Source organism: Gossypium raimondii, chromosome 12, assembly GCF_025698545.1.
Source record: "Gossypium raimondii isolate GPD5lz chromosome 12, ASM2569854v1, whole genome shotgun sequence".
Classification (NCBI taxonomy): domain Eukaryota; kingdom Viridiplantae; phylum Streptophyta; class Magnoliopsida; order Malvales; family Malvaceae; genus Gossypium; species Gossypium raimondii.
This window is the reverse complement of record NC_068576.1, coordinates 51812580-51828241: the sequence shown is the minus strand read 5'-3', so window position 1 is coordinate 51828241 and position 15662 is coordinate 51812580. Positions and strand designations below refer to the sequence as shown.

General features: G+C 35.9%; 1 protein-coding gene across 1 annotated transcript; it reads right to left on the bottom strand.

Annotated features, from left to right (window-relative positions):
• Positions 1 to 9955: 9955 nt before the first annotated feature.
• On the bottom strand, positions 9956 to 12659 carry LOC105764999 (transcription factor bHLH71). Its single transcript, XM_012583859.2, has 3 exons — positions 11884 to 12659; positions 10702 to 11127; positions 9956 to 10281 (listed from the first exon to the last, which is right to left on the bottom strand). The coding sequence occupies exons 1-3, from the start codon at positions 12352 to 12354 to the stop codon at positions 10183 to 10185; spliced, it is 996 nt and encodes a 331-aa protein (XP_012439313.1). The 5' UTR covers positions 12355 to 12659; the 3' UTR covers positions 9956 to 10182.
• Between the last annotated feature and the right edge of the window lie 3003 nt (positions 12660 to 15662).

Here is a 15662-nt window from a genome sequence, read left to right as displayed (position 1 = left end):
AGCAATTCACGTTTATGTAACGTCAGCAAAGTTAACAAATATTAACTTTTTCATCCATTTTGAAGTGATTTGATAAAAAATTCAAGTTTAAGAGCCAAAAAAAGCGAAAAATTAATGAATGGCTAAAATGATGTTTTTTTGTAAAGTTGGAAAGCCAAACAAGTCATTATGCCAACAAAAGATTTAACTATTGTAATTAGTAGGTTCCATTGTATTGAGTATACTTGGAACACTTTAATTACATTCTCCAATCTAGGAAAAGTGTTAGAATTTGAGTAGAGGTATTCATGGATCAAGTCGGATCTAGACATTATATTAATATACTTTATGTTTGCTGAAATTTAGTTTGACCCAAAAAATAAGCCTAAAATTTTGCTCAAGCCCTAAGTTCAATCCATATTTTAAACCTGCCTTTTTTTTTTGCCCAAGTCTATTTTTTAGTAGAATATAGACTGATTTTATAAATCACTGCAAAAACACAACAATCGAGAAAGCACCCATAACAAGACAAAAACCAGCTGTTCCTCATAAAGCAATGAAATTGAAATGAAAGGACAAAAGAAAACATAAAGCAAATAAAGCAAAGCCGCAGTGATTCATATTCCTCCCAAAACCAGCCAATATGGTTCTCTCAGGAAAAAAAACCTTTGCTCCTTCAAGAGAGAAACCCGAAAGCTTTGAACAAAACCATGGAGATTCAACAGAACCTTCTCCAATAACAAAGCCAAACTTCATCCAACGTCTAAGACACCTGTTCCTACGCAAGCCAATCCTTCCTTACCACTTTTGAACCACTCGGCATGTCGTTCGTCCAAATCCGCCAACCCTCGTCACAGGCCTCTATGGCCAAAGCATGCGCGCCTCATTCACTTTTCGAAGCACAAATTTGAAGGTAACTGCTCGAAGATCCTTGCTTAACTGATGAATATGGAAGATGATCGGTCTGATAATCGACTTACCTAACTTTCTACTTCTGACATTTTTAATTACAAAGAGTGCATCCCCTTCCACCTCCACCCGCCGGAGTCCCATTATATGTGCAAAAATTAAAGCTCGCTCACAAGCTCGAGCCTCCGCCACAAAAGCATCCGCCACATTACTGACCAGATAAGTTTCCCCTCCAATTACCTCCCCTTTATGATTCCTAGCTAAAACTGCAGTTATAGCTAACCCTGTAGTCTGTGAGAACGAAGCATCAAAATTAATCTTGATGATGCCATCATTCGGTGGCTTCCATAACTCATTCACAACAGTTCCAATACCAGAACTGAAATTCCCTGTATGGAAACTTAGCTCTCGTACATATCCACGAATAAAACTTAGAGTTTCCTGTTTTGAGAAAATAACACCTTCATCCACCACCTTATTCCTACAATGCCAGAGACTCCATAATGAAATAGCAATAAGCTTCCTTGTGCTGTTATCACCCGCCAGAAAAGTCCTAACAAAACTTTCTTTATGCTCCAGTGAATCGACAGGTGGATGAATCTGCACTTTTAAATCGTCCCAAATGCCCTGCAAAATAGCACACGTCCACAAGAGGTGAGAATGAGATTCCATTTCAGTCTTGCACAGTGGGCAAACTGCTTCTTCACACAGTGTCCGTCGAGCCAGATTCCCGTAGCTAGGCACCAGATTATGGAACAACCGCCATACATGTATTTTAACTTTTGCAGGAATATCTAATGCCCATAGTCCCTTATAAAAATTTTTGTACACCTCAGTTACAGAGGATAAATTAGATTTATGTTGTAACAAGTCTGTAACAAGGGCCCTGTAACCACTCTTGACCGTATATTCGCCCGTGCCGTCGAATTTCCAGACTCTTATGTCTTCTAGACTACTGACCGAAATAGGGATAGAGAGGATTCTGCTCGCTATTTCATCATCAACTAGCTTGTGAATGAGCTCAGCGTTCCAGGTATTATCCTCAATAAGATGATCAACCGTTGTCCATCTAGATATAATATCATGGCCTTGAATTCTGTTATTATCCTTCCCAGGCAACCAGGGATCATTCCAAAGATTAATGCGGGTTCCATTCCCCACCCGCCACACCAGCCCATCCCGAATAACTTCACGAGCACTGCAAATGCTTCTCCAGGTAAATGACGGGTAAGAACTAACCTTAGCTGATAAGATGTCAGAAAACGGAAAATAACGAGCTTTAAATACTTTAGCTAAAAGGCAACTGGGATAATTCAAAATACGCCAAACCTGCTTAGCTAACAAGGCTTTATTGAACAGAAACAAATCCCTGAAGCCCATTCCCCCTAACCATTTTGGTCTACATAGAGTTTCCCAAGTACTCCAATGGATCCCCTTTGACGTTTTATTATTAGTCCACCAAAGTTTATTCATAACTCCCTCAAGTTTTTGACAGACAGCCTTTGGTAAAAGGAAACATTGCATCACATAAGTTGTCAAAGCCTGCACAACGACTTTATGAAAACCTCCTTTCCCCCCATAGATAGATAACGCACACTCCAATCGTCAACCCGTTTCCGGAATCTGTCCACATAATTTGCAAAAGCCCATTTTTTCTTCCTCCCTACCATCATTGGCAAACCTAAATACTTCTCTGGGTTTGAAGCCACTCGAACATCAAGCTGATTTACAATAGCCGCCTTTGTCTCATCGTTCACATTAGCCCCAAAATAGATGAGCGACTTATCAAAATTCACCCGTTGACCTGACGCCTTTTCATATTCACAAATAACCTCCCGGACAATTCTTGCTCCCTTGGGAGATGCATCTCTAAATAAGAGACAGTCATCCGCAAAAAACAGGTGGTTCACTGCAAATCTTTCCCTTCCAATTGTTGCTCCCACCATCCTCCCTTTATTACTTGTATCATTTATAAGGGCTGAAAACCCCTCTGCACATATCAGGAACAAATAAGGACTAAGCGGATCTCCTTGCCTTAAGCCTCTAGAAGGGGAAAACCAATCGCCATGGTAGCCATTAATACTAACCGAGTATGTTACAGAACACACGCAACGCATAATTAAAACAATCCAATCATTGTGAAACCCCAAATGCTTCATCATACCTGCCAAGAAATCCCATTCAACACGATCATATGCCTTACTCATGTCCAGTTTGAACGCAAAATGACCTTTTTTACCGCGTTTCTTCATCTTTAATGAATGCAGAACTTCATAGGCAATTAAAACGTTATCAGAAATTAGGCGACCCGGAATAAAAGCCCCCTGGGCCTCATTTATACATTGTCCCAACATACTGCTCATACGATTCACCAGTACTTTTGCAATAATCTTGTAGATCACATTACAGAGACTTATCGGTCTGAACTGAGTCATATCATTTGGCTTATCAACTTTTGGAATGAGAACAATGCGTGTTTTATTTATTTCTCCAATCTCAGCCTCTCCCTTCAAAAGCAAATAAATGAACTTGAAACTTAGGACCAACAATATGCCAGTATCGTTGGAAAAATACTGCATGAAAACCGTCAACACCAGGTGCCTTCAAAGGTGCCATCTGCTTTACTGCTTGCACGATCTCATCCTCAACAAACTCCTGTAACAACTCATCATTCATACACTTCGTTACCCTTTCCTCAACTAACCCAAATAATCTATCATCCGACTCCACATCTGAGGCAGTAAACAATTTGCTATAAAAATTTGAGGCTATCGTAACAAAATCTTCATTCGAATTAACTGATCTTCCAGTATCATCTTGTAAATTCATAACTCTACCTCGAAGATGATGTTGCACAGCTACCTTATGAAAAAATGTAGTATTTTTGTCCCCATTCTTTAGCCAATTCACCCGCGCACGTTGTTCCCAAAAAAGTTCTTCTTTGTCCGCTTCTAAATTTAGTCCTATTTGAAGCTCCGTAATTTCTGCCAGCACCTCATCAGAAATATCCTGTTTATACAACATAGACTGTCGATTTTCTAAACCCAGTCTTTTCTTCTTGTCTGCCTTATCAGATAACTTCCTCCAACGGAGTATTTGCTTGCCCAACCTACCTAATTTATCCAGAACACTGCCAGAGTTTTCACCCCACCATTTTGAGATCATCTCTTCAAAAGAACTATCCAAACACCACTTGGCTTCAAACCGAAAACCAGTTCCATGGTTAGCCTCATTGGTCCTTACGATACCCACCGAATCAAGCAGAATGGGACAGTGATCAAAAAAAGAATGACTTAAATGTTCAACCTCAGATCCGGAAACTGTTCAACCAATTTAACGTTGCAACTCCCGATCCGATCGTTCCTTATATTTGTCGAGGCAAAACGACCACGTTCCCATGTAAACCATCTTCCTATAAATCCTGGATCCTTAAGATTGCACTCCTCCAGAGCCTCACGAAACTCCTTCATTTGCCGATCCGATCGTAAACGCCCACCATTCTTTTCAAAAGAACTCATAATTTCATTAAAATCTCCCATAAGCACCCAAGGAGTAGATTGATCAAGACTTAGTTGGTGAAGTAGACTCCATGATTCTCTTCTATAGCTGCCATCCGGATGCCCATAGAACCCTGTAAACCTCCAAATATCACCACCTTCAACATCATTTATATCAACATTAATATGGAACGAGGAAAAGCTTCTGAGTTGCACCAGATCGTTTCCTTTCCACCCCAGCGATAGTCCCCCTTTAGTACCAGTAGCCCCAACATTGATTCCGTTTTCAAAGCCACACTTCATCCGTACCCTTTCCATCCTTTTCGGATCTAATTTTGTTTCCATAAGAAACAAAATCTGGGGATTTATGGCTCTTAACTTATTCCTGAGCCTCTTAATAGTTCGCGGTCTCCCCAAACCACGAACGTTCCAACTTAAGATTTTCATTGAGCTCGGCTACTCTGGTCACCAGAGCTAGCCGAAACATCCCCATGTCCTGATCCACCAATAGTCTCCAATGGCAACCTCGAGCTCTCCATTATACGTTGCCTTTTCTTTCCTTCCAAGAGTGTTATAGGGTCTTCCTCCTCATTAGAAAACAACTCCATCGACCCAGACACATCTCCAACATTCCCCATTCGGACATCCCCACCATCAAACCCCAATCGATCTCTGTTACTCCCACCATAGCGTTCGGCACCCAACTGAACCAGATTAGGATCTATGTTTTGATTCTCAGTCGCACTCCTAGAAGACCATCCTGACCTTTTCTCCTCATATAACAGACTACTTTGATTGGAGTGTCCACCCAAATTTGAAACATACAGGGTCCCATCTGCAGACCTTAACCATCTACTGTCCATTGTATTTCGACGTCTTGACGCCGCACGCAAAGATAAATCCCAACCAAAAATTATTTTGGAAGGTTCAATTTGCAATCGAAGAGGGCAAAAGCTCTCACCATGACCTAATCTTCCACAAATGAAATAAAACAGGCTGAGTTTCTCATATTTGAATCTAGCATACACAATCAAAGACTTTCCAATCAAAACTTTCTTTTTCCGTTTTAATGGTGCAGTAACGTCTAGGCGAACTCTTATTCGCAAAAAAACCTGAGATCCCAATGTTGGAAAAGTCGTATCATACTCAATGTACTCCCCATAAAAATTCCCAAACTGTTTTGCCATCGATTCATTCATCGATCCCGATGGTAAACCATGGACTTGCATCCAAAACTCCATAAATCTTAAATCCATTGCTGCCGGATTTACCCCTTCCGGTATTGTTTGAAGAATAAGTAAATGGTTGTTGAAAAACCACGGGGTTCCTGTTTTAACCCTATCAAAATCAATCACATTAAAAAATTGAAACAGATACCTCTTCTCCCCACCTCCGTGTCTGATCCTCCGATTGGATGCCAAAGATCCGCCATAGTATTGCGCAAAAACGGAAAATGGACCACACTGTCTGTAAGGCACCTACGCACCAAGCAAAACTGAAAGATAGAACTCTCCTCTCCTGTAACTTCATGAATCACTTCTTCTTCATCATCCAATAGTTTCAGATTTGCCATCGCATCTTCCATTGTACTCCCACAATTCAGCGCTAACTAACAAGAAGACAAAACCCAATAAAGAAGACAAAACCCTAAAAGTGACGTAAATAAAAAAGATTCCCGTGCCAGACGGCAGACCAAAACCGTGCCAAGAGCGGCAGACCTTCTCTCATAAATCTCACTTCACCAACAATGACATCTTAGAAAACCACAAATAGTGTCACTAAATTCAAGAGGCTATTTCTTTTTGTTTTCAACTCTGCCCAAGTCTATTTTTTGAGCTTAATAATTTTGCCCAAATCCTCTCATATTTCAGATGGGCCTTTAGGCCTGAGTGGATAACTTAACCCATGAACATGTCTAAATTTGAGTAATTATGTAGGTCAAATAATTACACTCAAATCTATTCACCTATGACTTTTCAAACATTTTCCATCTTGATTTAAGTTTTAAAAGTTATTTTATGCAATAATAATAGAATTTTAATTTTAGGACATATATTTTATATTTTAAAATAAATTATATGTTACTTTACTAATCACGTTTAAATAATTTAAGAATTTTATTGACGAGTGATAATTTCTAATACATTTTGATCTACTAAAAAACTATTTGCATTATATGTAAAGCATGCATAATGAAATCAGCAAAGCCATTGCAAGTCAACATAGTGTTCTTGGAATTGGATTAGACCGACCGATTTGAACGAGAATTGACTGGTATACTGGTCCAAACAAAGAGATTGAATCGACTTTTAAGCAAATCGATTGGAATTGGTAAAAATCCAAAAGTCGGGACAAAAATCAGTGGTTGAACCAATTCAACTGATAAATATTTTTTTGATATATATTTTAAATTTCTATTAATTTTTTTTGAATTATTATTGGATTAACAACCAAATCTGTTGCGTCAATTATCTAATTGGTTTGATTACCAATCATAATTTTAAAATATTGCTTCAAAATTTGTTTAATATTAAATTTATTGCTATAAATATTTTATTATTAAGTGGATGTCTCTGGGCGCCACTGCTCAACCAATATCGATATTAAGTCGGCCCTCAACTCAAACACACGAAATAATGCCGCTGATCCAAATCTAGCGGCATTTAGGTAGGGCATAATCCATTCCTCTGGCTAGTAGCTCAGACCATGACCACGCAGTCCGCATCCTAATCATATTAAATTACAACATTAGTTAATTTCTTCCAATTAAATATAAAATTACATGCAACTTTACATTTATGTTTGTGAATAAAAAATAACACATTTTTTTACCGACACATGAATCATTCTTGACGTGTGATCATTTGTTGCAATTTAAGAACCCATTCTGATATCTACACAAACAATTAAAGTTTAAATCATCGACTTAACAAATAAACAATATAAAAATAACATCAATTATTTTTTCGAGCCCATTTTCGTAATTAACTTTTATATATAAAATGCATCTTAATATTACTTTCAACACAAATCTAATCATTCAAACAAAACTTAATGATCAATGTTATATTCAAAACTATACAAATTATCATTAAAAAATAAAATAAACATACACTACCAAAACTATCTTAATGCACAATTCTAATAATTCTACTAAAATAAACATGCACTACCAAAACTATCTTAATAAACATACACAATTCTAATCATTCAAACAAAAATATAATTTTCAAAAATATTATATATATAATATTTAATATAGTAACATTTAAAAAAAATGAAAAGTAAAATATTAGCAGAACCCGTGATTGACCAATCACAAGCGTGGCGACATCGGTCTGACGGCCTATCACCGACGTGACTAGTATAGGTTCTGCTGATTTTATACTTTTTATGTTTTTTGAAAAAAATTAAATGTTAAAAAAGAAAATTTTTATCAATTTATTCCGGTGTCATCTAACACGTTGGCGGCACCATTAATTTTTCGATCTGTATTCATACTTTTCAGGTGTGTATTTTTACATAATACATACCGGTGTCGCTGATTGATCAGGCGACACCAAAAAAATTATTTTTTTTCTAAACAACTAATCATGTGTGTAATGATTGGTGACAGGTGAGGTTGGTGCCGCCGATTAATTAGACGACGTTGTTTTTTATTGTTTAATCTACCTAATTTCGTAAATAATGCCCCTATTATCCCATTTAAGTAATTATTTATTTTTTTATATTATTTAAGTAAAAAACCTATTTTTTTTTTTGTGGAATCATGCACTTAAACTATAATTTCATAACCATGGCCCTTGCCATTATTTTCTCTAAAAAGTCCAATTCAACCAATAAAAAATCACCACGTACGTGTTATTTTTTTATCTACATAATCATTTACATGAAATTAAAAATATATATTACAATTAAATTATTTTTATGTTCATTCTCTCTTTTCACCCTTTTCTTCTTTAAACCACCCATGTTTTTTTTCATGTTCTTTTCCTTTTTTTTTCTTTTCACTTCTACTCTTCCCCGAACAAATTTTTTTACATTCCTTTTTCTTTCTATTTTGTTTTCCATTAAATCTAGGATTTTTAACTTCCTTCTTCTCCCAATTTTTATTTTATATTTTTCCATTTACCTAAAACCTTCCTTTTTTATTATTATTGTGAATAAAAGGAGAAGTAGGTGATGATGATGAAGAAAGGAAGAAGATGAAGATGGAGGAGAGAGAGAGAAAACACAATATTAAATAATTATATTATTAAAAAGATCATGTGCCAACTCTTGATTGATCGAAAGATATTTTATAGATAATGATAAGGATGTATAATAACTATAAAATTATGGTGTGATTAAAAAATTTAAGTACCTAAATAATAATAAAAAACAGTATAGTTGAATTAAGCCTATTAATTAACCTAAAGTTATGGTGATGTATTTGTAGGTTAAAAATTTAATACGAAGTTTGTATACTACGTGGATTTACTATAATTTCTTTGTTTTTGAAATGTGTATTTTGAGTGCGTTAAGACCAATTTTTTAATTCTATTAAATAATTCGATGTAACTTATATTTATTAAAACATATGATCCCATGATATATATACCATAAAATTTACGTACACTAAAACATTTTTCATATTAAAAAGCAAAATATATAACATTTATCTAATTATACAAAATATCAAAATGTATATACCAATATACCATACCATATCATTACATTTTTAAGAAAAAAATAAATCCATGGAAAAATGGATTTAAACTTGAAAGTACACAAATTGAAAATTAAAAAAATCGAATTATAATAGAAAACTGAAAATATTCTTCTTCTTTTTATCTTTCCTTCTAAAAAAAAAAAAAGGAGAGGGTAAAGATTGATCCAACGTCACTGTCTGGTTTACACAAGAAGACATAAGTCTTAATTAAGGTACAGCTTCATGCTTACATAAAGAAACAAAAATGAAGGCTGAAATGAGATAGATATAATGGATCGAAACCCCAAAATAAAATTAGAATCAAAATTTTTAAAAAGAAAATAGAAAACCCTCTCTAAGACCCCTCAAGGCTCAAGCTTGTAAAAACTAGACAAAAACCAAATCACTTTTTCCAATACCCGTCCCGGTCCTAGCACCAACTTCTGCAATGTCAACTTTCCAATTTTCTTGATCATCTAAACCCGCTGATGCCAAAATTTGTCTCCTCTATTATTAGAGAAAGAGAGACATGAGTTTCATTACAAACCTGCCAATCACCTGCTTGTACCTTCTTGGATTTTCTTATATGTATTTAAACCCAAAATAATGAAAAGGACGGTTTGACAGTTTTTTATTTACTGCTCAACCTATGGCTTTTAGTGAAATATCAATTTATATGTATAGTAACATAACTTCTTAATCTTTAGTAGTGTAATAATTAAGTTATGTACTGAGATTCTTAAAATAGAGATACACAACTATAAACCAATGAATCAATGTCATATTCACGTTTAGCAACAAATATCTCTAAGATTTTAGTGAAAAATCATGCAAGTAATTGGGGTGAAGCTACTCATATGATATGCCGATGCATGCATGAGACCTAAACAACGATCTCATTGGCATTTTAACAAAAAACAATACGTAGTAATAAAGTTTGTATCTATTACATACCGACCTGAAAAGTCAAGCCTACGAGAAACTCATAACACACTATTTTTTCATTGATTCAAGCTACATACATACAAGAACAGTAAAAAAGAAGAAATGCAGAAACACAAAAAATAATAATAATAAAGTGGGTGGCATATTGGTGATATGGATAGATCAACATAAGGCAGTGGCATCTTGCTCAATTATTCTGATCATGTGGTGAACTGCCCTTGCTATGTCATCTACGGAGCTGAGCTGGCATCCTTCTTCAACCTGCATTCAGAATGTTTCAAATTTTAGCCCAAAAATCCTATGGTTTTCTTGAATTATAGAGAGAAAAAAGAAATAACTAAACAAAGGTCGTCTAAAATAATGGAAAATGACGTTTTTTTCCTTTTCAAGGAGAAAAACAAAAGTATACGAGAGCAAAAGACGGTATATGCCCACTCCCCCATATGACAATAATTGAAGACGACCATCTCTTAATAGTCGTAGAATGTCCGAAGAAACACTACCCCATCCATCATTGTTTTCTACCATTCTATGAAAACATAAATATAAATTAATCTTTCCTTTTTCTAAAATTAATGAACTCAAAATTTTCATTGACTCATCTTAGTATATTACTTTTTCAGTTTCTTATAGAGTGCAATTTATATATTTATACGCAAAATTGGATTGTTATAATATTACCTTGGCACTGATAGAGTAGAGAACAAATGGATCCAGGGTTGTGACATTGAGGTGGAGGATGGAAAGGTAAAGTGATTGAAAACCAGCAACAAGCTTGCAAAGCTGAGTGGGACCTTTTCGCAAGAGAATTCGAAGATTAGCATGAGTTTCAATCAATGTCACCTCAATATCGGCTGTTGATGCCTCAGTTTTTGATGTATATTTGTTAGGGATCTGAGACCAGGTGTACTGAGGCTGCATAAGAAATTGTGCAAATGGTGGTGATGATAGCATTTTGGAGTTGGTGTTGGTGGTTTCTTCATTGGCAGCAGCAGCTGGTGTTACTTGTTGCAGTACCCTAAACTTTTCAGCTTCAAGGGTCTGCAGAAGGTGCTCAAGCTCCTTCACAAACTCTATGGCACCACCAACTATGGATGCTTGATCACCCTACACATGCAAAAATCATAAATTTATCTTAAAACTTGCTTTGATTTGGGATAAAAATGTAGATATATATACATATATTCAAACAGCAAATGAGATTAACCATGAGTTTTCAATCATGGTTCTGCTGAATTTCTATTTAAATAATAATATAGCAAATGAAAAAGCTATTTTGATTTATCCTATTTATTACTATTTCGATAATTTAGAGGAACAGCTTTTTCTTCTATTAATTCAGCTTTAGCATGACTAGCAAACAAAAGAATAATCCAAAGAAAAGCAAAAGGCAATAATAGATTTCTTTTAATATTTGCCAATTCTAGCTGAACTTTTTTACCTGTCTGATACAATTTTGCCGCAACATTATGCCAACCTTTTTTCAAGTCGGAACTATTATTGAACTTTAGACCCTCAATCAGTCCAGCTTTTCAGAACTGTACTGATTCACATCAGAATTGCATTTCGCTTAAGTATATCAATTAGTTAAACTTTGAAGGATTTCTCTAAAAGTAAAGAACTCGTTAATTGATGAATGAAATATGGTAATACTTAAAATTCTAAAGCCATGAACTTAAGTTTCAACAACCCAGAATAATATAGATACAACATTTAGTTCCAAATCCAATATATATTATAAACTAAACCCCACTCTTTTGTTAGACAGTTAATCATAATTATTAGGGCATCCCAATATAGAATTGAAGTAATGACTCATTTGAGGAGAGGAAGATAAAAAGAGAAAGGATGGAGAAGACAAACCCTTTGGACATAAGACTCAGGCATGAGGGAGCGTAAAACAGCTAGATGCTCATTCATTTGCTTTCGCCTGTTTCGCTCAACAGCAATGTGAGTCATTCTTTGAGTCTCGGCCTCTTCTTTGTTCTTGCATACCCTTGGCTTTCTCCTTCTCTTTTTCCTCCCTTGAACTGCCAAATTCGGCCTCCGCTCCATAGCTTCCGTTGCTGTTGAGCGGCAGCATTGTGGAGGAGTCACCATTGGAAAGCAATTCAAAGCAGTACTAGTAGATTGTTCTTCCATTGAGAAAGTAGTCACGAAAGAGTCATTGCTGTTGTATGGGGTTGCAGATATAGTATCATAGATAACGAAGTTCAAGAGGTCGTTGGAAGAAAGGGTTTCAAGTGTCATTTCTCTGCTGAAGCCCAACCTACACCTCCAAACAATATATCTTGCAATTCTAGTTTCTCTAAAGACTAAACCGCTTTCTAGCATGAACCCCCCAGCTCTACAGAGAGGTTAAAATGAAGGTGTTTTTTTGTTTTTTGAAAGGTAGATTTATTTATATCCAAGAGGTTAAACGAAGTTAGGGGGGGGGGGGCATTGGGATTTGGGGTAATCTTATGTTATGTTATCTATAGAGAGAAAGTCAGAAGGATATGGTGCACGTGAGAGGGGCAGGAAAAAATAAGGTTTTATTTTGTGATAGCATGAAATGAGAGAGAAGGAAAGAAGGTCTTCACTCAGCCCTGTTTTAGATTTGGGTTTGTCTTCCCGATTTTCATAGATGCTGTCAACACTGGCAAAGTCTCTGCAATGGAGAGTGTGGTGGGGGGACCCAAATCTATATAGAAATATGCATACCAACAACACAACAAGCAACTGGTTAAAAGCTACCCTTTCAACATTCAAATCTGTGTTGTAATGTGCAGAGGGGAAAAAAATGACTGCCTCAAGCACTCTAGATTCTCAATACACATTACTTTACTTATCATGTGCTTGACAAATGACAACCCATTCTCTGCAGTATGATTGGGAAAGATTTTTTTTCATGAATTTCCTTGTTTGGTTTCATGGAAATTGGATTCTACCTAGGCCGTTTCCCATCGGACTTTATATTGATTGGAAAATGCAAAGAACACATATGAAAATGTGAGAATCCATGATGCTGTAGGCTAAGGCTTAGGTTAAAAAGAGCTATTTGAGTTATTAAAGTGATTTTTCAGCATTTTGTCATCAACCCCAACCGTGATGTCAATTATAGACCCAGCTTTTGTTGTAAGTGATCAGAAATCCATGAAATGGAAGCTGCACCCAAGACTAACCATTTAGCCTCTCGTGCATCCCTTCCCCCTCTTTTGATTAGTTGCACCATTTTATACGACTGTGTACTAGAATTGATTTTGAAATATTAGTATTTAAATCATCTTATACAAAACTGTAAGATCAATAAAATAAATTGGTACGCAAACAACCTCTTAACTTAAAAGGTAAATATATTTGTATAAAGGAAAATTCGATATGAAAAAAAAAAAGGGAAAGGCACGAAAGAGGTAAAATCAGCCAAAAATTGCAAACAGACATTTAAAAATTAATGATAGCTAATGTGCCGAAATCTTACTCAATATAGATTGTCATTATAGATTAGTGTTAGTGGAATTGTTGCTTTGCGTGAAACATCAAAACAAGCTGATCAAAACCATTTTTTCTTGGCTTCCTCTTTTTTCTAAAAAAATGCTAGTTATCATAGTGCATATTAACAGAACTTGAAAGCAATTAGTATGGTTTTAGACTTTAGTACAAGAACGCCTTCGTTAATGATTACAATGTTGATTTATTACAACAATAATGCGGTGCCTTATTTCAATCGAAACCCAATTATTAATCTTCAATTTTCTTTTTTCTTTTTATATTATTATACATTCGCACTACTCATGGCAATAACGTACTAGTGCTTCCTAAAATAGCACAAGGAAGACGTCGAGACTCGAGCCATAGCCATTTGCTACGTGTAGTTTAGTAGTCTATTTTATATATCAGAAAATATGATGGAAAACATAGAAACGAATTCGTATATATACGTATATACAATTATATACTACAGATATGTATGCATTGGTTGGCACAAGAGCGAGTGAAGGAGAAAAGAGAGAGAGAGAGAGACAAGAAACACAGAAAGGGTGGCCTTATGCCCTTTTAAGTACTGATTGAGGTGGACCATGCAGGGACATTTGTCAGACACATTGCAGGGTAATCCATGTGACCGTCAGCTTCCTAGACTTACAAAGTACTACAAAAGTTTTGCAATCTTCCATAATCTAATCTATTACCTTTTCTTTTTTCAGCTTTTACCTTCCATAATCTAAACTTTTCCTAGTTTTTCCTCTCTGCTATTGTTTTTAAATTCTTTTGTACAAATAAACGTCGATATCTTACACCTCATAAACTCCAAAACTACATACGATGATCAATAGCCCATCCATACCACGAGTCATAGCTTGTACGAGATGTGCTAAATAATAGCCATATCATATGCACAACATAATATATACATATGCATATGCATGTGCATTTACATGGGCATGCTCGTTATCTTGGTCGTTGTGTACAGCTTGGTTATAAGAGATATTGTATGAATAAATATTCTTAATTATGAGAAGAAAACAAAAGGAGTTATTGCAAGTAATCTGCATACTAATAGAAGAAATGATAAGCATTAATGTTAGAACAATAACAAAATAATTGTGTGGTCACATTAAAGCTTTTGAAAACAATTTGTTTCGATGTGCACAACAAAACCAGATTAATTGCTTGTAGATTTTGTTGATGGCAAATTAGGTGAGGGTAACCCTCTCTTAACTCTGAATCTTAACACGTGTACGACAAATGTCTCATAATGATTGTTTATTTAAAGCACACAATAGATTTTTAGATAAGTAACAATGGGATGAAGATGACCAGCAGAGGTCTCACATGTAAGCCATTCAAGGAAAGATCCAACACCTGTCCTTGACGAGATAGATCATAAGAGTTTCACCTCTTATGCATATGCATGTCTATGAAACCCGGCCTTGGTGAAATGTTGTTCTTTGTGAGGTAATGGATGGAGAAGTTGTGCCACAACGAGGGGAAGGTGGCAAATTAGCTTGGGTGAGTGAGGTACTTACACTACACCAAAACAGGCTTTTAGCGGCATCTTTTGTGGTGCTTGAACAACAAACGCCGCTAAAAATCGAGCATTAGCGGCGTTCTTTGTAAAACGCCGCAAAAAGTCGAACCTGTAAAAAAACGCCGTAAAAGAACATCATTAGTGGCGTTTTAAAACAAAAACGCCGTAAAAATGCTGACAAAACGCATCGTTTAATCTTCAGGAATAGCGGCAGTAGCAGCGCACTACAAAAATGCCATTAAATAGCACAATTAGCCGTGTTTACTTGTAAGCGCCGCAAAATATCGTAACCAAAACGCAGCGTTTGGTCTTGAGGTATATTAGAATTAGTGGCGCTTATGAAAAAACGCCGCTAAAGCACATAATTAGCGACGCCTTTATAAAAGCGCCGCAAAATATCTTAACCAAAACGCAGCACTTGGTCTTGAGGTATATTAGAATTAGTGGCACTTATGAAAAAACACCGCTAAAGCACGGAATTAGCGGCGCATTATAAAAAGCGCCACAAAAACGCAGCGTTTGGTCTTGAGGTATATTAGAATTAGTGGCGCTTATGAAAAAACGCCGCTAAAGCACAGCATTAGCAGCGCATTATAAAAAGCGCCGCAAAATATCTTAACCAAAACGCAGCGTT